At 44.6% G+C, this 22,714-nt stretch overlaps 1 protein-coding gene, 2 long non-coding RNA genes and 1 other non-coding gene across 6 annotated transcripts in view; 3 read left to right on the top strand and 1 right to left on the bottom strand.

Moving 5' to 3' along the window:
* The first annotated feature begins 568 nt into the window (after positions 1-568).
* On the top strand, positions 569-1,783 carry LOC118766639. 2 transcript variants are annotated; one of them, XR_005002572.1, is made up of 3 exons: positions 569-580; positions 996-1,291; positions 1,770-1,783. It is a non-coding gene; the product is annotated as an uncharacterized LOC118766639 (long non-coding RNA). The 2 variants fall into 2 exon arrangements; XR_005002571.1 differs by lacking the exon at positions 1,770-1,783 and adding an exon at positions 1,411-1,423.
* Positions 1,784-2,460: 677 nt separating this feature from the next.
* On the top strand, positions 2,461-2,619 carry LOC115221125. The gene has a single exon (XR_003882606.1). It is a non-coding gene; the product is annotated as a 5.8S ribosomal RNA (ribosomal RNA).
* A 2,270-nt stretch (positions 2,620-4,889) lies between these two features.
* On the bottom strand, positions 4,890-5,792 carry LOC118766640. The gene is made up of 2 exons (XR_005002573.1): positions 5,172-5,792; positions 4,890-5,138 (listed from the first exon to the last, which is right to left on the bottom strand). It is a non-coding gene; the product is annotated as an uncharacterized LOC118766640 (long non-coding RNA).
* Positions 5,793-6,768: 976 nt separating this feature from the next.
* The window catches only part of LOC115220765 (b(0,+)-type amino acid transporter 1-like), a 143,288-nt gene continuing 127,342 nt past the window's right edge, over positions 6,769-22,714 (top strand). Inside the window, exons 1-3 of one of the 2 annotated variants that reach the window (XM_029790905.2) lie at positions 6,769-6,890; positions 17,086-17,228; positions 19,035-19,136. In XM_029790905.2, the coding sequence (XP_029646765.1) occupies positions 17,150-17,228; positions 19,035-19,136 (181 nt within the window). In that variant the 5' untranslated portion in view covers positions 6,769-6,890; positions 17,086-17,149. The remainder of the gene's footprint in view (positions 6,891-17,085; positions 17,229-19,034; positions 19,137-22,714) is intronic. The other variant, XM_029791322.2, reaches the window with a different exon arrangement.

Here is a 22,714-nt window from a genome sequence, read left to right as displayed (position 1 = left end):
GCGCGCTTCTGGCGCGTCCGCTTCGGTCGTCCGTTCGCACTCCCGGCCCTATTCGCCGGTGCGTGCGCGGTCGGGCCGCGGAGCTCTGCTCGCGTCGCCGCCGCGACTCGGCACCCCGTCCAGCGCTCGTCTTCGCCCGCGTCGCGTCGTCGCGTCGCGTCCGGTTTCACGCCTGCGCCTTCAACGGCGCGGGTCGGTCAGGCGTGCTGCGCGCGGGAGCCACGAGGCGGGTGCGCTATTGGGCGTCGTCGCCGTTCGCGTTCTAGCGGTAGTAGCGCGTCCACCTCCCGGTCGTTTCGGCCCGCACGGTTCCTCCGAGGGTGCTCTTCGCCGAGTGTCCGAGGCGGCCGGTACGTTCACTGTGAAAAAATTAGAGTGCTCAGAGCGGCTTAATTTGACTCAACACGGGAAAACTCACCCGGTCCGGACACCGGTAGGATTGACAGATCGATAGCTCTTTCTCGATTCGGTGGGTGGTGGTGCATGGCCGTTCTTAGTTGGTGGAGCGATCCGTCTGGTTGATTCCGATAACGAACGAGACTCCGGCCTGCTAACTAGCGCGTCGATTAGTGCTTTTCCGGTAGCGCGGCGGCGCCGAAGCCTTCGTCGGTAGCTCCGCGCGCGGCCCGGGCTTGCCGTTGCCGCCGCTCTCCTTCGCGTCCGGCGCTGCGGCCGCGTCCGGCTGCCGTCCCCCGTTCGCGGGGGTTCGGTCGCGGCGTGGTTGCGGCGTTGGTTGCGGAGCGGCGGCGGTGACCCGGTCGGCTCGGCCCGCGCGAGCCCGGCGGCGGCACGCCGTCGCGTCCGGGCCAGTCGGTTGGCGAACGCAGCGCTTCTTAGAGGGACGGGCGGCAGAAAGCCGCACGAGGCGGAGCGATAACAGGTCTGTGATGCCCTTAGATGTCCGGGGCCGCACGCGCGCTACACTGGAGGTATCAGCGGGCGCGTCTCCCCCGGCCCGAGAGGGTCGGAAACCTCTGAACCACCTCCCGTGATAGGGATCGGGGCCTGGAACCAACCCCGTGAACGAGGAATTCCGGTAGGCGCGGGTCATCAGCCCGCGTCGATCACGTCCCTGCCCTTTGTACACACCGCCCGTCGCTACTACCGATCGAACGGTCCGGTGAGGTCCTCGGATCTGGCCGACGAGTCCGCTTACGCGCGGCGGCGTTACGCGCCGTCGTCGGCGCGTTCTCTGATGGCCCGGAGAAGACGACCGAACCCGATCGCTTAGAGGAAGTAAAAGTCGTAACAAGGTTTCCGTAGGTGAACCTGCGGAAGGATCATTAGCGCCGTGTTCTCGAATTAGAGAAGAAGAAGAAGGAAATAAACATTCGCGATCCGCCCGATAAGTCGCGGCCGGGCCCCCTCGCCCGAGTACCACCGAATGCTCTTGATTCGGCCCTCTAACAGCGCAGCAGTAGCGGTCGCGCGGCAGCCCGCCGTCACACGCCGCGACTCTCTGCTGCCGACCGCGCAACCACCCTGCCGGCGTCGGCCCGCCCTCATGGCGCTCGGACGACGGGGCTTGCACGCTTTGCGAGCTCCATGACCGTTTCTCTCTTCCTTCCTGCCTCGCCGACCGCGCGATTCGGCCTAGGCCGTGGGCGCCGCCCGGCGCCTTCCGATGACCACCGTAACGCGCGGCCGTCTTTTTTATTTCCTCGCCTCCTAACGCGCAGTCTCTTTTCGGAGACTTGCCGAGCCAAAAGTCGCGGCCGGGCCCCCTCGCCCGAGTACCACCGAATGCTCTTGATTCGGCCCTCTAACAGCGCAGCAGTAGCAGTCGCGGCAGCCCGCCGTCACACGCCGCGACTCTCTGCTGCCGACCGCGCAACCACCCTGCCGGCGTCGGCCCGCCCTCATGGCGCTCGGACGACGGGGCTTGCACGCTTTGCGAGCTCCATGACCATTTCTCTCTTCCTTCCTGCCTCGCCGACCGCGCGATTCGGCCTAGGCCGTGGGCGCCGCCCGGCGCCTTCCGATGACCACCGTAACGCGCGGCCGTCTTTTTTTTTTCCTCGCCTCCTAGCGCGCAGTCTCTTTTCGGAGACTTGCCGAGCCAAAAGTCGCGGCCGGGCCCCCTCGCCCGAGTACCACCGAATGCTCTTGATTCGGCCCTCTAACAGCGCAGCAGTAGCCGTCGCGGCAGCCCGCCGTCACACGCCGCGACTCTCTGCTGCCGACCGCGCAGCCACCCTGCCGGCGTCGGCCCGCCCTCATGGCGCTCGGACGACGGGGCTTGCACGCTTTGCGAGCTCCATGACCATTTCTCTCTTCCTTCCTGCCTCGCCGTCGGCGTCGGCAGTGGCGCGCTTCGTTCCGCTGTCGACGCCTTCGAATCTCATTTTATTTTTTTTCCGTCGCGCGGCGCCGGCCTCCTGTCGGGGGCCGCTGCCGCTTTCCTTTTTTTTTTTTTTCCTTTCCGTACGTCTAGCGCGTAGTAGTAGCAAATATTACCGAAACCCTGGACGGGGGATCACTCGGCTCGTCCGTCGATGAAGAGCGCGGCTATCCGCGTGAACTGATGCGAATTGCAGGACTCAGTGAACATCGACACCTCGAACGCACATTGCGGCCCCGGGATCCTATCGTCCCGGGGCCCCGTCCGGTCGAGAGGCGGTCAAGACACGAAAACGCAGTCCGCCGCGGCCGTTGGCTGCGGCGGGGAGTCGGGAGTCGCAGGAAAGGGCGGCGCTCGCCGCGAGGCCCGCAAGTTATCTCGCGCGCGAGCCGCCGCCGCTCGATCGTCCGTCTCCCGTAATGCCAGACCGTCATCGTTGCGAAGCGCTGTTGCGGAGGAGGGAGCCCGCCGAAGTGCGGAAGCAGTGGAGTAAGGGATCAGTAGCAGGAACGACACGGCGAGGCCCCTCGTCGCGTCCGCGTCTTCCTCTGCGTTCCTCTCCGAGCGACCGCCGCCCTCCGTCGCTGCCGCCGCAGCCGCCGCCGTCTCGTCTTTCGGCGTTCGCTCTGTGGGAATATCTCTTTCGTGCGAGCGTTCGTGCCGATCTACAGCGGTGGTGTGCGCGCCGTAGTAGCAAGCAGCAGCCGTCTCATTTGCAGCGTCTCCTTTTTTTCACGCTGCCCTCGACTCGGACGCGATTACCCGCCGAACTTAAGCATATCGCTAAGCGGAGGAAAAGAAACCAACCGGGATTCCCTAAGTAACGGCGAGTGAACCGGGAGAAGCCCAACGCCGAATCTCGTCGGCCGCGCCGGTCGTCGAGAGCTGTGGCGCAAGGGTCGTACACGGTCGATCGTTTCGCCCGGCTAGGTTCGGAGTCCCCTCGATCGGGGCTGCCCAGAGCGGGTGCCAGGCCCATTGGGAGCCGGCGGCGATCGGCGGTGTTCATCGGCCCGAGAGTCGGGTTGCTTGGGAACGCAGCCCAAAGCGGGTGGTAAGCTCCATCCAAGGTTAAATACGGGGACGAGTCCGATAGCCGACAAGTACCGCGAGGGAAAGTTGAAAAGAACTTTGGAGAGAGAGTTCAAGAGACCGTGAAACCGCCCAGGGGTAAACGGGTAGGACCGCTCACCGCGATCGCGAGGGGACTCAGTCCGCTGCTTCACGCCGAGGCGCCGTCGTCGTCGACGAACGCGCCGGTGGCGGGCGGTCGTCTGCCGCCTCGTCGGCGTTCGATTCCCGGGGCGCCGGCATCGGACGCACTTCCCCTCCGATCCGTCGTCGCGACCCGTCTCCCGTCGGGCCGGTAGGCGCGCGGCGTCCGCAGGTCGCAGACGAGAGCCCCGTCGCCGCCGCGCAAGCGGCGGTCGGTGGGATCCACGCGCTCTTCTCGACCGGGCCCGTCGCTCCACGTAAAGCGCAGGCACGGCTAACCGACGGAGACGGGCAAACGCACCTCGCCCTTAGCACGAACGACGCAGCGAGTCGCGCGCGGCCTCTTCGCGGAGGTCGCGAGCGACGCGGCCGCCCGCGCGCCGCTACTGCGCGGAAACCCTCGCAAGGGGGGCGACGCGCGTTGCGGTCGCGGGACACCTTCCGCCCGAAAAGCCGCCCGCTGCCGCCGGTCAGCGACGAGCATCGGCAACCTACCCGACCCGTCTTGAAACACGGACCGAGGAGTCCCAGTCGACTGCGAGTCGTTGGAGCCTTTCACTTCGCGAACTCCGACGGCACAGCGAAAGCGAGAACGTGACACGACGTCGCCGTCTCGCTTCGGCGGGACGGCGCTTCGAAGCATCGTTCCCGGGTCGGGTCCGCGCGTTCGCCGCGACGTTCGCGTCCCCCGGCGTTCCCGCTCCGACTCAGGTGTAGCAGGCGGCCGGGGACCCGAAAGATGGCGATCCACGCCCGGTCGGAACGAAGCCAGAGGAAACTCTGGTGGAAGTCCGAAGCGCCTCTGACGTGCAAATCGATCGTCGGAACCGGGTGTAGGGGCGAAAGACCAATCGAGCCGTCTAGTAGCTGGTTCTCTCCGAAGTTTCCCTCAGGATAGCTGGCGCCAGCGGGAGAACGACACGCAATTCCGTCCGGTAAAGCGAACGACTGGAGGCTCCGGGGACGTTGACGGCCTCGATCTACTCTCGAACTCGGAACGGGCGAAACGGGCCGCTCCTCTCCCGATCGGAGGCGGCCGCCGTTATGCGACGACGAATGCACGGTGCCAAGTGGGCCACTTTTGGTAAGCAGAACTGTGATGTGGGATGAACCGAACGTCCGGCTAAGGTGCCCTACGCTTCGCCCATTAGATCCCCGAAAGGGTGTCGGTCGATATAGACAGCAGGACGGTGGCCACGGAAGTCGGAATCCGCTCAGGAGTGTGTAACAACTTACCTGCCGAATCGACCGGCCCCGAAAATGGATGGCGCTGGAGCGAGCGACCGATGCCGGACCGGCCGGGCGACAGGTTGCGCGATCGCCGGCGAGGCGACTTTCCGATGCCCGGTCGAGTAGGAGGGCGCCGCGGCGTGCATGGAAGCCGCGGGCGCGAGCCCGGGTGAAGCCGACCGCGGGTGCAGATCTCGGTGGTAGTAGCAAATATTCGAACGAGACCTTCGAAGACCGAAGTGGAGAAGGGTTCCGTGCCAACGGCGGTCGAGCACGGGTCAGTCGGTCCTAAGAAGCGGGCGAAAGCTTCCACGAAAGGCGCCGGATCCGTCGTTTAGAAAGAAGAAAAGAACTGCTCTCGCGCGGTTCTTCGATATCGATTTACGCGGCCGGCCTCGCATCGAAAGGGAATCGGGTTAATATTCCCGAACCCGAACTCGGAGAGTGCCCGTCCGTCGGCGGGAACGCGGCGTGCTCTTCCTAGCAGCGCGTCCGTCGTCGAAGCCGGCGGCCGGGCGAAGCAGCGGCAACGCAAGCGAGCCCGGAGACGTTGCCGGGAGCCCCGGGAAGAGTTCTCTCTTCTTCGTAAAGGACCGCGTCCGTGGAATCGGCTCGTCCGGAGATACGGATATGGTACCTGTAGAGCGCCGCGTCTCGGGCGGCGTCCGGTGCGCTCTCGGCGGCCCTGGAAAATCCGGGTCCGTAACGAATCGCAGCTCTCGAGTCGGTCCGTACCCACCATCCGCAGCAGGTCTCCAAGGTGTACAGCCTCTCGTCGATAGCGCCAATGTAGGTAAGGGAAGTCGGCAAAATGGATCCGTACCTTCGGAAGAAGGATTGGCTCCGAGGACCGGGTCGGTCGGGCCGTGTGTGTCGCCTCGCTCCCGCGCGGCCGCGTCGCCGTTCGCTCGGCGTCGCGCCGCCGGGCGCCGGAACACGTCTTCACGCGAAGCGGCGGACCGGTACGGGGCTGTAGCGTTGGCGTCGGACTCGGCATCCGGTGCGCCCCATTTTTCCGGCGGTCGTCGCAGCGTCGCAGCGTCGGCGGGCAACCCGCCACGCGCCGGTGCGCGGTCGCGCCTTCGGTCAACGCGGGTCGGCTTCTACGCGCGCGTTCTTTCCTTCCGCTGCGCTGCGTTCCGTCGCGTGCCGCCGCCTACGGACCTCCCGGTCCGAAAAGCTGGCTGTGGACAAATGTACCACCATGCATTTTGGGAGGAAAAACCCAGCGTCTACTTACTCCCTTCACAACACTAATCTCAAAAAGTCTTCGTGTGAACGTGACCTGGGCGTTATTGTCGACAGCGATTTGCATTGGACAAAACACATTGCTAAAATTGCCAAGACGGCTTGAGAGTGTCTTGGCATCACTCACCAAGTCCTTTGTGAGCCACTCTCCGGCTATCTATTAGTGGCTTTATATAGCTATGGTACAACCTCACCTGGAATTTGCATCACCGGTCTGGAACCCCTATCTTGCCAAGGATATTAATCGTCTGGAAGCCGTTCAGCGACGTGCAACCAAGAGAATACCCTCCATCAGGCATTTGCCATATTCTGAACGCCTTACTTCCCTGGGCATGGACACATTGAAACACCGACGTCTGGCAGCTGACTTGGCAGACACCCATAACATTTTTAACCATCTTACAAACCATAACTCTGAGCACCTTTTCAAACTCCACCTGTTAAACACCCATGGACATGTTTACAAAGTCAGAAAACAGCACAGCTCCCATGACTTTCGGAAACATTTTTTCATGCTAAGAGTTGCTGAAGCATGGAACAAACTGCCAGCATCAGTTGTTAGTTGTCAGAGCACTGCATCCTTCAAAACTTCCATGCTTCCTGAGATTCGCCAACACTACACCTGATTTTCTCCCCTCCATACACACGCAAGCATGTATCTGACTCATACACTGTTCGCTTTCCAGACATTTGTACATTACTGTATGTAATGATATGCACAACAGAGAAAGCGGGTGAGTGGGAGGTAGGGTGTGTCTGATTTAAATATCAGGCTGACTGCATATTTTACCTGTGTGTAGTTGGATATTATTTTGATGTTGAACGGATATTTTGTGTGTCCTCTGTAGAAAAAGAGGTAAGTAAAGATATCTTTTTGGTTGGGATGGTGGTGTTCATAGGGTTATGATACCCGGATGCTATTATATATATATATACATATATACACACACTTGTACATTTATGCAATATGTATGTATGCGTATGTCTATCCTTCTGTCTCTCAATATGTTCATACTGTTGCATGTTAGGCATGTATCTACATATATCTTTATATACATATATATATATATGTATGTATATATATATATGTATATATATATATATATATGTATATATATATAATATATATATATCTATATATATATATATATATATATATATATATTATTATATATATATATATATATAAAATACTCACACACACTCACACACATGCACACACACAGACACACACACATAAACAGCAACACAAATACATGCATACATGCATACTGACAAACTATTACACACACATGTGTAGAAATAAAAATGGAGCTTCTACATGGTCACTTAATGTGTTAAAAAAAGCAGCCAAACCTCCCTCTAACGTAGTCCTAGATATGTTATTCGTGAGAGCAAATCTAATCAATCAGTACTGACCTAGGGTTGTACAATAACAGATACGCTCAGATATGGGAGTAGATGGACCCTGAACAAAAGTACCCTATGATAGTGTTCTGCATGTTAAATACTTTTCCAGCCGTGTCTCACACAAGTGTAAAATAGAGAGTAAGAAAAACTTTGAATAAGTAAGATAATCACTCACTTTTTCTCTCTACCTAATGTCAAAGATATGTAGTACATTTCTGTTATAATCTGAGTCCAGACTAAAAATTTTCGGTTCATCTTTGGTGTTACAAGAAGTTTTGTTGGTCTCTCGGTCAACTGTACCCCACACAATAATCAAGAGAATTGCAGAGTTAGGTGATCAGATGTTAGGGGTGACGTGGTTCCAGAAATTGTCCGACAGTGTGTGTATATGTTTGTGTGTCTGTGTTTGTCCCCCCAACATCACTTCACAACTGATGCTGGTGTGTTTAGGTCTCCGTAACTTAGCGGGTCAGCATAAGAGACCGATAGAATAAGTACTAGGCTTACAAAGAATAAGTCCTGGGGTCAACTTGCTTGACTAAAGGCGGTGCTCCAGTATGGCCACAGTCAAATGACTGAAACAAGTAAAAGAGAGTAAAGAGTATATACACATATATACATAGATGGTTGTATGTGAGTGTGTGTCTGTGTGTCTTTGTGTTTGTTTACCTCCTTGTTCAGCATAACAAGTGAGGCAATTTCTTTGACTAAACCCTTCAAGGCAGTGTCCAAGTAAGGCTGTTGTCCGATGACTGGAGCAAGTAACAAGTTAAAAAATACAAGATCCATCGATATAATTGCATTCTCTTTATTAGTGTCTTTAATTGCCAATCCATTATAATTTTTCAAACCAGTTATGCTGATGCTGATAGCATGTAAAAAGCATCCAGTCAACCTGTATACTCTGTAAAGTGGCTGGCATTAGGAAGGGCATCAAGCTGTGGAAACCAAACCAAAACAGACTATGAAAGCTGGTGTGGCCCCTGGCCTTGCAAGCTCCTGTCAAGCCGTCCAACCCATGCCAGCTTGGAAAATGGAATTCAAATGATGATGATGCTGATGATGATGATGATGATGATGGTGATGATGATTCAGTCGTTTTGAAGTTTGACTTCATCTATCTTTATCAGTTTCATCTCGAGAGCTACGGCCATGCTGGGGCACTGCCATTAATTCTTTGTTTTTGTATAGTATTATATGATAAATTCAAACCTTGTATTCCTATCCACTGATGAAAAATAACTGCTTTTGTTTCTAACGAACTAGTAATCATTATTTACATTATTTACATTTGATGGATATTTGTCCTCATCTTGTTTGTTGTTAACACAACATTTCGGCTGATATACCCTCCAGCCTTCATCAGGTGTTTTGGGGAAATGTCGACCCTGGGTTCTCATTCATAAGGGTTTTTTTGAAAGCTTAGTAAACTAGTAATCATTATTATTCTTTCCAAATTATTCTACAAGTTGTCATTTTCTACAAAGTTCTAAAGCCTTATCTTTAATTTCATTCTAATAAGATTGCCAAAAAGGTATTCACTTATTCTTTTATTCATTTAAACACACCAGCATCAGTTGTCAAGCGATGTTGGGTGGGGTGGGGAAACAAAGACACACAAACATATACACACACATACACACACACCTATATATATATATATAATATATATATATATATACATATATACGATGGGCTTCTCTCAGCTTCTGTCTACGAAATCCACTCACAAGGCTTTGGTTGGTCCAAGGCTATAGTAGAAGACACTTGCCCAAACTGCCACGCAGTGGGACTGAACCCAGAACCATGTGGTTGGTAAGCAACCTACTTACCACACAGCCACTCCTACACCTCTGTGATAATATATTAGGAATGACAAGATGTGTTGATTGGATTCTTGCTGTTCTGCTTGCACTCCATGAAGTATACTTAATTTTATTATATAAAATGATATGTTCCCTAAAATAAGGAATTCTTTCATCTGTATGTAGTAAGGAGGCCCTATTGGAGTGGGGGATAACCTCTTAATAGAGAATTTCAGGGAAAGTTGGTCAAAACAATCATCATCCTCATCACCATCATCATCATCATCATCATCATCAACTGTCTGTTTGCCATGTTGGTATGGGTTGGATGGCTTGATAGTAACTGGTAAGCCAAAGGGCTGCACCAGGTTCCGTAGCCTGTTTTGGCTTGAATTTTAAAACTGGATGCCCTTCATAATGTCAACCCAGCTTTTTATGTACTGGATGCTTTTCATGTAGCACCATCACCAATGTTTTTTTTTAAGTGGCACCAGCACCCCAACCAATGCTTTTTACATGGCACCCTGGTTTTAGGATGGAAATTCTTAAACCTCATTTATGATATATAATGGACTTAACATCGTGAAACCTAAAGAGAGGAAGCATTACACATTTGTACAGCAAAACAATTGAAGAAGCTTTTTCAACTTTTAATATATGACTTGTAGTTCTTTCAAGGAGTATTTTTTGAAGCTTTCCTATGACTTTTCTTATATATGACATTGTTACTTGATACTTTTGTATGTGTAGCAGATCAAAAGTGGAGAGGGATTACAGGTAATTAGATCGGAGGAGCAGAATGTTTTGATACCATAGACACAGTTTTCAGTGCATTAGGTACATAAACCCACACACACGCATACACATGGTTGTTGTTAATAAAAAGAACAAGCAATTGAAGACCAGTGATGTGAAAAATCACTACAATTTCAATGTGTGACCTGAAGAAAATTGACCTGCTATTTCTAGCAGACTAAGTAACCACACACAATCTATTTCTTAAGTGGAGGGAAATAAAAACATGTCACAGGAAAAATAGTGAAAGTATAATATTTTATGTTTATGTATTTGTTTTGCAAGACTCTTGATGGGAAATCATGTGTTGAAACAGATACAAGATCTGATTAATAAGTATACGGACTGTTGCCATAGTAACGAAACTAAAGAGTAAAGATGTTTGGCAAAGATTGAGCTTGTACTCTGCTGTGCATGCACACTAAGTTTTAATGTTCTAGCTCACTTCCACTGTTTATAGCAGTGCTTGGAAGGAAGGTGTGTAGTGTATGATTTGTTGCATAGACTTGCTCAGAGGCCTTTACAAGGTTGCAGAAAGTGTATGGAAAGGAGTGTATGAGCTACACACAAGTGTACGAGTGGTTCAGACATTTCCAAGATGGTCAGTAAAACGTCAATATTGACGAACGTTCTGGGAGACCAGCAACCAGCAGAACTGAGAAAAACATCGCAGATGTGCATGCAGCTGTGAGGGGAAATTGTCAAATCACCATCTGTGAGTTATCAGAGGACGTGCACATTAGTTACGGTTCAGTTCAGTTCATTTGCACTGAAGATTTGGGTATGAGACACATGTCTGCCAAGTTTGTGCCAAAACTGCTTTCAACTGATCCAAAACACATTCAGGTTTCAGTTGCACAAGATCTTGATTGTGTCGAGAACGGTGAAAACTTTTTGTAAACTTTGCATAGGCCTCTGAGCATGTATCGTCAAGCTCTTGGCAGAATTTCATGCAGATTCTCGGCTAAACTTTCTCTGTCATGGTCAATCCGACGATCACACACTATACACATTTTTTCCAAGCACTGCTGTAAACAGTGGAAGTGAGTTAGAATGTTACAACTTCGTGCAGATACACAACAAGGTTCAAGGTCAATCTGTGCATTTGTGTCCCATTATAACTAAACATAAAACACACATATATGTGTATATATATATATATATATATATATATATATATATATATATATATTATATATATATATATAATATATATATATATACATACACACATATGTATATTAGTGTATGTAGATTGTTAGTGATTTTTTCCTCCGTCTTAATTTTCTTTTGGACTACCCTCTGTTTCATGTTTCTAAAGAAGAGCTTTGCTCGAAACGTTAAGCACCCCTCTGTTCCTTTTGCTCCAAACCAAAGACAGTGAACGCCAGAGGATGACCCTACGTATATCACAGATTGAAATACAGAAAAATAGCATTTAGCAAACATCGACATTTGTGCCATTAACGAACAACCCAACTTCAGAATTTTCCCCTCTATAAATTCAGGGACAATTCAACCTATAATCAGCGCATTAGCAAAGAATCATATTTTATCGCAAGATATAAATCCCTTTTCAATGCTTCCACCACAGATGACACTACTACAAGGCTCTTAGAATAATACCCACACAAATATTGAAAACGATATATTTAGAACAGTCACTGCCCATGAACTTATTCAGAACAATTCCAATCACTACTGCTATAACCACAACATGTCACTTTTAGGTCACTTGACCATTCAAGAGGACTTTACGAACAGCCTACTGCAGTCATACCACTCCCGTCTTTTTCTTCTTCTTTCTCTTCTTTTCTCCCCTTCGTCATCCTCCTCCTCTTTGTTCTTCGCCGTCTCCTTCCTTAGCTACTGCTACTTAAACAGTCAAAATCCAGAACCAACACCCCCCATATTAAATACTTCAATTGTTTTTCATACTTTACTCTACGTTGAAGAAGTCGAAACAGCTGAGCCCGGTACTAAAATGTTCTTCATGATAAAATTATTTTAGCATTTTCTACCTTATTTCCCTTATAATATGAACTTGTGTGTTACTTTTCAACCTTCTACACACACACACACACACACACCACACACACACACACACACACACACACACATATATATATATATATATATATATATATATTATATATATATATATATATATATATATATATATATATATATATATATATTGACAGAACCGGTAAGATAACAAAATAATGAAAGAGACCTCGATATTATGTAAATAGAGGAATTTATCTGTAAATATAATATGTGACAATTATTCGGCAGCCATGATAAAACTCCGAGTTTCGGATGTCGGGGCGGAAACCCACACCGCCATCTCTTCTATTATCGGGCCATCGAAAACAATTGTATGAAATGGACCGTTAAACAAAGGGAAATTACTGTGTGATTGACTGTTATTAAGATAAAAGAGCAATTAGAATGACCACTAAGGGAGGAGAGAGAGTAAAGGCAAGGGAGTAAAAATGATCATAGTATTCGCGTAAGCGCACACGTCCATACATACACATGCGCGCCCGCACATCCACGTAATGCGCCTATAAGTATATACTCATCCACCCTCACTTGAAACACATACATGCTCACCCACACATTCGCCAAAAATTATATACATTCCCGCATACACGCTCGCACACACACACATGCGCACAAAAAATATTCATATACACGTCTATATACGCACATGCACAACAGGGCTAAATGCAAAATACAGAAAAATGTGTAAAAAGGTGTAAAAATAAGCAATAAGAGTAAAACACGTTTATATACGCACATACTCGTATGCACGCGCACACACACACGTCTAAATACGCACATACCCGCACACACGCACACATCCTCACGCGCACACAGAAGATTTCATATACACGTCTATATACGCACAGGAAAAATGCAGGGTGGAAGGTAGAATACAGAAAAATTATGTGTAAAATATATATGAGCAATAAACCTATAAAACATTATCTCTATAAATATGTAAAAAATATATATTAATATATAAGAAATATAAGTAAAAAGTATAGAGAGATAAAAAAGCTTGAACGTGGACACAATATAGAAAGCAAATCCTATCTGTAATCTCGGGGGGACCAAAAACGTAACAATATTTAGCCACGTGTGGACATTATCCGAAAAGTTCAGTTCTTGAATTTAGACATGTGCTGCTTTTCCAGATGAACCATCTTTCCATATCACAAAGACTGCACTTCCCACTACCGTTGGTGCAGGGCTTACACTTGGCTAAAATATTCCAATGGATGTTGTAACTGACACCTTTATCTTTTAAGGACCATATATGACTGGATAATTTGGTCGTTTTCCTTTTGTCACAGTGGCTGAAGGTCAAAGTGTGATTATTGAACCGGGCCTTAAAATTACCCTCTGTAAGGCCCACGTATTTCTTCGTCGAAACCGTGTCCTTAGTGGATATAGAGTCCACGGTGGCTTCATAAATCGTGGTCTCGGACATGCATTTTTACGCGAATACTATGAACATTTATACTCCCTTACCTTTACTCCCTCTCCCCGCAATTAGCGGTCATTCAAATAGCTCTTTTGTCTTAATAACGGTCACACGCAAACTAATTTCCTATTTGTTTAGCGGTCATTTTCATAGCAATTTTTTTGATGGCTCGATAACAGAAGAGATGGCGGCGTGGGTTTCCGCCCCGACATCCGAAACTCGGAGTTTTATAATGGCTGCCGAATATATATATATATATATATATATATATATATATATATATATATATATATATATATATATATATATTATATATATATATATATATATATAATATATATATATATATATATAATATATATATATATAGTATAAATATGTTCCAAAAAGAAAATATAAAATATAAAATACACGTGGAAATGTAAGGGGAAAATAAGAAAAATCAACGAAAATGCACATTGTACATAAAAAAAGAAAAGGCTTTTTATGAAAGGTAACGACAGATATATACATTTAGATGGACTGAAGTAGTAATAAATGTTATAAAAGTCATTATTATGAGATGATTAAAAAGTCAGAAAGAAAAGCATACCATGGTTTCGTCCTAACCTATTCATTGCCTTGAATAAACACCGGCTAATGAACGGTGTCAGGACTAATAGTTCCTGAGTAAAAAGATTATTTGTAAGGGAGGTAAGTAGTTCTGGATTTCCTGCAGCTGTGTTAGATATAGAATTGTAATGTGAATGGTGTAGGGAGTATATAGGGGTTAGTAGTGTTCATTGAAGGGTTAGTGGTGCTCTGTATTAAGTTGTGTGATCATATTTAATTGGGAAAGATATTTATTGATGAAAATTGCCTCTTTATTCAACCTTTGTTGCATTGCGGTGTTCTGTGAACATTGATAGAAGGGGAAGATTTGGAAATTAGTATCAAGATTCATAGCACACCTTTCTATGTGTTCACTAACCTGTAACTGTCTGTATTGTGTTTGGCGGATTTATTCTTTGTGGATGGTAGTTCTTCGACGGAGTGATATTCCTGTCTGTCCAATATAGTGGTTACCACATCCTAAGCATGTCATGACATAGATTAGATTTTCCGAGGCCCAGGTGAAATTTGATTTGATCTTAAATATTTTTCCTTGTTTGAAGTGAAATTCTGAACCCTCCAAAAGTTGGGGGCATGTTCCATAGTTAGGATGACCACATTTTTTCACTTTTGGCTATGTTGTTAGTGGATAAAGTCTTGCGCTGATTAATATTTTTTTCAGTGACTTCGGTTGCTTTTTGCTTTTTATAATTTTGTATGAGCTTAAAATTTCGTTCATTGTTTTGTCTGCTGTGAGGACGGGAAGATTTTGGGTGATAATGTTGAAGGCTTCGTTGTTTCTAGGGTTATGTGTGGAAATGTACGGGAGTATTTTTAAGTCTGGTTTAGTATTTCGGGTGGCTTGACTTAATATTTGTATATCTATTTCCTTAGCTCTTAATGACTTTTATGACTTTTATGACTTTTATTACTACCTCAGTCCATCTAAATGTATATATCTGTCGTTACATTTCATAAAAAGTCTATTCTTTTTTTATTTACTATGTGAATTTTCGTTGATTTTTCTTATTTCCCCCTATATATATATATATATATATATATATATATAAACATGTACATATATATAAACACACACACACACGTATATTTATATATATATATATATATACACACACACACACACACACATATATATATATATACATATATATATATATATTATATATATATATACACACACGACAAATATGATTATTAAGATTATGAGACAAGGAAGAGACAAACGAACAATACATGATATTTAAAAAGCAAAGTAAAGCGAACGCTGAAACAGCTTAAGAATATGAAATGAAATAATTACAGTGGAAGAACGTGTACATTGAAAATACGCTAATGAAAGAAGCAGAAGCGAATTTGATATTTCGGGTAATACTCTTTATCAAAGTGGAGAGAAAGGAATAAGAAATGTACGAGATAATACAAATATAAACGAATTACATGGTAGGCTTGGTGTAAAGTGATAGGTGGAGTGTGGGATACTAGGACCAGAAATGGCGCCACAATTTGGTTGACAGTGAAAGAATGAGAAAAAAAATAAGTGGGGAGAGAGTGGGAGAAAGGTGAGGAAGAGAGATAGATGAAAGGTGATGAGTGTTGTGTGAGTGTATGAGAGAGAGAGAAGAACCACAAGAAAAGAAATGAGAAAACAAATCTTCAAACATGAAGCTGAAATTCAAGTCTTTTCATTCCATTTCTAAAGGGTTAGAAGACTACCAATGGTTTCAGTTTGCTATCTCTGCTTGCGTTGTCACTAAACATTGAAATTAGTCGATCTTTCGAAACTTTAAATACAGACATTGACGATTCTTGGTGGTATTTTTTTTAATCTCCAAAAGAATCCTTCCCCATCCACATTGAAAACTTGCCTTGACATGTAATTTCCTTCTCCAGTAATTTTTTCTTAAATTTTGTGCACAAAATTTTACTGCTTCATCCTCTGTGATTCTTTATATTGTGCCAACCTGCTCTCTTCTAGCGCCCAAACCATCCACGGTTTACAGTAAGGTGGGTTTTTTTTAACACAGCGCCCATAGTCCTTTTTTAGGACCAGAAGGACAATACATCATACTTCTGCAATACCTGTATTTTTTCGAGATACCTTAAGTTAGTCATCAAGACTGGAGTGTCTTTCAAATATTCTTTTCTACTCAAGGCACAAGGCCCGAAATTTTGGGGAAGGAGGCCAGTCGATTAGATTGACCCCAATACGCCACTGGTACTTAATTTATCGACCCCAAAAGGATGAAAGACAAAGTAGACCTCGGCAGAATTTGAACTCTTTCAAATATTGTAACAAAATGTTTTTATATATTTAGTATCAGATAAAGTTGTATAAAAAAGTTTTTAGATAATAAATCAAATAAAACAATTTGTGGACTAAAGTGTTAATGGTATTTCCGGCATGGTACTACCTTATAATACCATACATTTTCCCCCAAAGTTATGGTTCCTTCTAGTTTCTTATTTAATGTTCCAGTTAGTGTACTAATGTATTTTGGTATGTTAAAAAAAAAGATGCCCAATATTCTAAAAGAAAGACAGAGAACGGAGCAGTCAGGGAAAGTATTCTAAGATGTCTCGGAAACATTCACTTGTTAATAAAAAAAATGGCGTATTTTAATTGCAGCAAATACGATGGTGCACAGCAAAGGAGAATGGGAGTTGCTGGCTCTCGCCGACATAATTTGGCCTTTAGCTTAGCTGATAAATGCATTCATTGCTTTCAGACAGCCCACATTGAATTATAATCAAATTTTAAAAAAATATATTGCTTTTTATTTTTGCCGCTGAAAATTCTCATAGAGCTGTAAAGTTGTGAAAAACAAACGCTGAGAGTGAGAACTACCTGTGTATAATTGTATATTTTCATACAAACACTCATATACGTAATTTGAACATTAACCACAGTATTATGAATTTTTTTTTTTTACCAGGGAGGTATCTGAGACTATATACAGAAGTGGCAATAAAAGAGAGCAAAAGAAATAGAAACCGAAGATGACAGCGGATACTGTACCGCCAGAGAGGAAGTTGGGGTTACTAAAGGGAATTTCTATGATAGTCGGCATCATGATTGGTAAGTAAAATATTTTGATATTCAAGTCCTTCTCTCAGCAATTAGAATATTAGTCGAGGTCTTCGTTTAAAGCAATGATTTTCAACCATTTTGTTTTTACCTGTGGACTCCTTTGATCACTATTCTATTCTAGCGGGCCCCGAAAGCCATCTGATGTTTAAATACTAGTTTTATAGACGCTTCTTTCAAAATACGTATTTTGTTCTTCACACATCAACCAGTTTAGGTTGAACTACGTAAAATGTTAAAGAAAGAAATCAAGTTGTTCCTTGCAATAAATACATCTATATGAACGTTGTTTCATGAGCCCTTAAAATACTACTGTGGATCCTTAATTTACTATTTTACTTGCGTGGACTCCAAATTTCTTATAAGGACCCCATTTGAGAACCACTGGTTTAAGCAACCTTGTAATATTTTTTACATTGTCTTTTCGATTTTCAGAATTATTTAATAGTTTGTTCAACTTCTTCTTGGTTGCTTCTGACTAGTTCTGAACTACAACAGGCATAGGCAACCTTTTATGAGAAGCAGGCTGCATGAAACATGACTTGTCATCAGGTGGGTCGCACTACTGAAAATAAAAGTAATTTTCTTTGGCGTGCTATTCGGAAAAATCCGCGGATTGCAGGTTGTCCAATGACTGATCTAGAACAATACAACTGAAAGTGGTGGTCGCGAACCGGTACCAGCCCGCGAGCCATTAGCTGCTGGTACACGGCGAGTTTCCAGAAAAGAAAGAAACATCACAAAATGCTTATATAATATATATTTATTTACTCTTTTACTTGTTTCAGTCATTTGACTGCAGCCATGCTGGAGCACCGCCTTTAGTCAAGCAAATTGCCCCCAGGACTTATTCTTTGTAAGCCCAGTACTTATTCTATCGGTCTAATTTGCCGACCCGCTAAATTACGGGGACGTAACACAACAGCATCGGTTTTCAAGCTATGTTGGGGGGACTAACATAGACACACAAACATAGACACACATAAGCACACACACACACATATATATATATGTATACGACGGGCATCTTTCAGTTTCCCTCTACCAAATCCACTCACAAGGCATTGGTCGGCCCGAGGCTATAGTAGAAGACACTTGCCCAAGGTGCAACACAGTGGGACTGAACCCGGAGCCACAAAATAAATATAAGATAAAAAAATGGTCAACTCTTATTATATTCATTATATGTATTGTTTCCGGTATAAATTAATATTACTAAGAAATATCACTGGTCCCTGGCACATTGGATGAAAAACACCCTGGTGGTATGCCCCATCAGATAGTTTGAGAAGCCTTTGTCTAGAGGATACTCATTGTTGATATGTATGACATAATGCAACAATGCATGGAATAGCGTGGTCAGTTGTTACACCGTTGTGATGTTGCAGACTATAGATATGCGATGTGAAGTAAGGATGTCCAATATTCTAAAAGAAAGACAGAGAATGGAGCAGTCAAGGAAAGTATTCTAAGATGTCTCGTTAACATTCACTTGTTAATAGTAAAAATTTCGTTTAAATATAAATATTTTTTAAAGAAAGAGTGGTCTTAGGTAGATTAATATCAAAAGGATTTAGTAGCAGCCTCCCTAAATTCATTCACCTATTTCAAATTCTAGATCCTAAGTCTGAAAGAACATGCAAATTAGCTAGACCAGCCTTGTTACTGCTTCCCTCCTCAATATCTGAAATGTGTGTGTGTGTGTGTGTAGGGTCAGGTTTTAGCCAGGCCCATTGATCCACAAACTCAGGAAACAAACAAGTTTCATTTCCTTGTAATCCATTTTCTCTATTTTAGGATCTGGCATCTTCATTTCGCCGAAGGGCGTTCTTGAAGCGAGCAAGTCTGTTGGATTGACCATGATTGTATGGCTTGGATGTGGTGTCATTACCATGCTCTGTGAGTACTTGCTTTATTTTTTTCTTTGTTCTCTGTTTTTCTCTCGTTCTCTCTCTTTCAATCTCTCTCTCACTCTATCTTACTCTTTAATCTATTTCCAGCATTCTAAATTCTTCAGTAATACACAATTTTATCATAGTGTGTGTGTTAACTAAAGTACTGAGAAAATAGGAGAGTGAGAAATTGCTTTAAATGTTTACACCTAATAAACCTAGATCTAGTCACACTCTTTTTTTGCCCTTTGCTACTTGGGCAGTTGGGTATTAAAAGCTGCAGAGAACTGCTGCAATCAAACACTTGTCTGACGATGCTGAAAAGAGCTCAATGTAGATATAGGCGAAGAAACATGACCAGTAGACCTAGTTATGGATTCCATTGGTTATTTACGGGAATATAAGAAAAGAATTGGGTCCTTCTTCGGTCAGAATGGCCTAGTGGGCTGAAACTCACACCTGGGAACACGGGTTCACAAAAAGAACGACCCAGGTTCAAATCGCGCTTGAGACAAGATTTTGGAAAGTAGTAGGAGGAAACCTAGGAGTCGTAAAGTGGGTGGGCCCGGCTCCCGTAGAGTGTTATGTATAAGGGCTGGAACGCTAGTTGGGTGGGAGTTCTTCCTCTAAACATCTCTCTAGCTTTATGTTCACCCTGCGGCGAGTTTCTGTTTCTATTTTATGGACTCAACCATGTTCTAAAATAAGTCGAAAGGTAAGCTACTATAAATCGGCACCAACTTTCCGGACAACCCAATACATTGAGATCTCTACTAGGTTATTAATCTCACAATGCACATATATATATATTGTATCTCACAATACATTATATATATGTGTATATATGCCTCTATTTATTTTTTTTTTCATAGCTTTTCACGTCTTTTCTCAAGATTGTGTAGGTGAGATCTTTTATCTATTTTCTTGTTTCAGTCATTGGACTGTGACCATGCTGGGGCACCACCTTGAAATATTTTTTTTTAGTTGAACACATTACCCTCAGTACTTATGTTTTTTTTTTCTTTTTTTAAAATTCTTGTAATTATTCTATCAGTTTCTTTTGTGAACTGCTAACTGATGATCTTCAATATACCAGCAGCAGTTGTTGAGCAATGGGTTGGAAGGCTGGTGACAAACAAAGACAGAAAAATAAACACTCTTACATAATGGGCTGCCACACAGTTTCCATCTACCAAATTTACTTACAAAATATTGATTGGCCTGGGGTTTTAGGAAAAGACACTTGATCATCATTTTAGCATTTGAACGATGCCACCCCCACTGGTTAGGAGAGCAGACCGACATTGCATTTGATCAGAAGACTAATTCATCACGGGGTTAACAATTCACAGCTGAGTGGACTGGAGCAATGTGAAATGAAGTGTTATGCTCAAGAACACAATATGCAGAGTTGGTCTGACAAGTGAAATCAAGAACTCTCAATTGTGGATCAACATCCTTTACCTCTAAATCACATACCTTCATGTACGTATTTCACCTTTTAAAATTTCTTAATATGCTTCTCATAGTCAACCACTCAGTTGTAAAATCGACAACATAAGCCATTTTAAATTAGCTTGGGTAGGCAAACAGGATCAAATTAAATAAGATGTGCTTTGTTATTCTTACTTCTTTGTGAGTCAGAACGACATACAAGATTACTCAGCATTTACGAAGTTGCATACTGTTGCGTACAATAGTAATACAGGCCATTACTGTTGCATACAGTGGTAATGTGGTTGTAACATGGCTGAAAATATAAACAGGCTTGTTTCATTAGATGCAAGCATGGCTGTATGAGTAAGAAATACACTTTGTAACCACATGGTTTTGGGTTCAGTCCCACTGCACAACACTTTGGCCAAGTGTCTTTTACTGTAGCCCCAGGCTGACCAATGTCTTTGGGTTAGAAAATGTCTGTGAATTTGGTAGATGGAAACTGTTTAGAAGTCTGCGATATAAATATGTGTGTGTGATTTTTCCATCACTGCTTGACAACCAGTGTTGGTTTATTTATGTCTCTGGGAAACAAGCAGTTTTCAAAAGAGACCAATAGTATCAGTACCAGACTTAAAAACGATAAGTACTGGGGTTAGTTTGTTTGGCTAAATACTTTCAGTCAGTGGCTCAGAATGACTGCAGTCCAATGACTTAAGATAAATGCTAATCTCAAAGTCCTGGGTTCTATCCAACTGAGGGGCACCATGGGCAAGTGTCATTTATCATGACATTGAGTGACGCCAGATTTTGTGAATAAAAAATATGAAGACAGAAACTGTGTGAAAAGTTTTGGGGATGATTGTTACTTGTGATTTAATCCTTTGGTCTTCGGATTCCTCTGTCAGATGTAATGCTTATTTATTCCCATTGCCAAAACAGACCATGGAACCTGGTGTGACACCTGGCCTTGTCAGCTCCTGTCAAAATGTCCAATCCATGCCAGCATGGAAAACAGATAATGATGATTATGTTGATATTTTGAATTAATTATGCATTGTCTTGTAATTTTGAGATTTTGATTACGTGATTCGTTATTTTTAGAATGACATTGTAGGGTAGGTGTGAGAGGCTGGATCTGGTCAATTTGAACAGAAAACAGGTAGAATATTTGAGCTGGATTTGGATGGTTTCAATGCCAAAAGGATTAAAAATCTTCCCTTGTCTTACACCATGTCGTGCTCACTCTGTCCAAAGATTATTTTAACGTACACAAGTTTCTGTGGAATACTCAGTCACTCAAATGCTAATTCAATGAGCAAGTAGTTTAATTGACTAAATGGACAGAGAGTCATTATTGAAGATATCATTGTTGGCATCCTTTTGTCTCGGGAGACAAGGAGTTGCGCATAAACTAAACCAGTCCGGGTTTTACATTTCATGTCCTCTCCAGTTTCCTCTTCAGTTTTGCGCAGACCTATGCTAGATGTAAGAAAATCCTGGGTAGTCCAATCGTCAGGATTCTTCGATCGACCTTGCTGATGTAGTCCGAAGAAGCGCAAAGCATTACGTTTGGCACCAGCTTGGTTGCAGGAGCTACTGGAAGAGTGTTGAGTCGAACACTAAACCACCAACGGTGCTCCTCTCTGGATTTGTTTTAAGGTTGTCTCCTTTCCATAACCCTGGATAACCCTTGTCTTGTCAATATATATATATGTATATACCAGAGATAAGGAAACCATGATGGTCCTCTGGCGGACATTCATCCTCAGCCGCCTGGATTACTGCTCACAGCTATGGTCACCCACCAGTGTAAAGTTAACAGCGGACCTTGAGGCAATCCAGAGAAGATTCACAAAGAAGTTTGTCTCTTTGGAACAGCTCAGCTACTGGGAAAGGTTGAAACAGCTAAGACTCTACTCCCTAGAGAGAAGACTGGAGAGGTATGCAGTAATATATGTCTGGAAGATCCTGGAAAGAATTGTGCCAAATTTTGGCATTGCAAGCTACTCCAATGCTAGAACGAGACGACACTGCATAGTGCCAAAGATCCCAGCAATGCCATCACGCTTCAGGACCAGTTTCTTCAACAGCCTGGGTTTCAAGGGCCCACAGATTTTTAATATTCTCCCAAAGAGTCTGAGGAAC

The sequence above is a fragment of the Octopus sinensis genome, linkage group LG17 (assembly GCF_006345805.1).
Source record: "Octopus sinensis linkage group LG17, ASM634580v1, whole genome shotgun sequence".
Lineage (NCBI taxonomy): Eukaryota > Metazoa > Mollusca > Cephalopoda > Octopoda > Octopodidae > Octopus > Octopus sinensis.
Note: the sequence above shows the minus strand (reverse complement) of the source record. Positions and strands in the feature narration are given on the sequence as shown.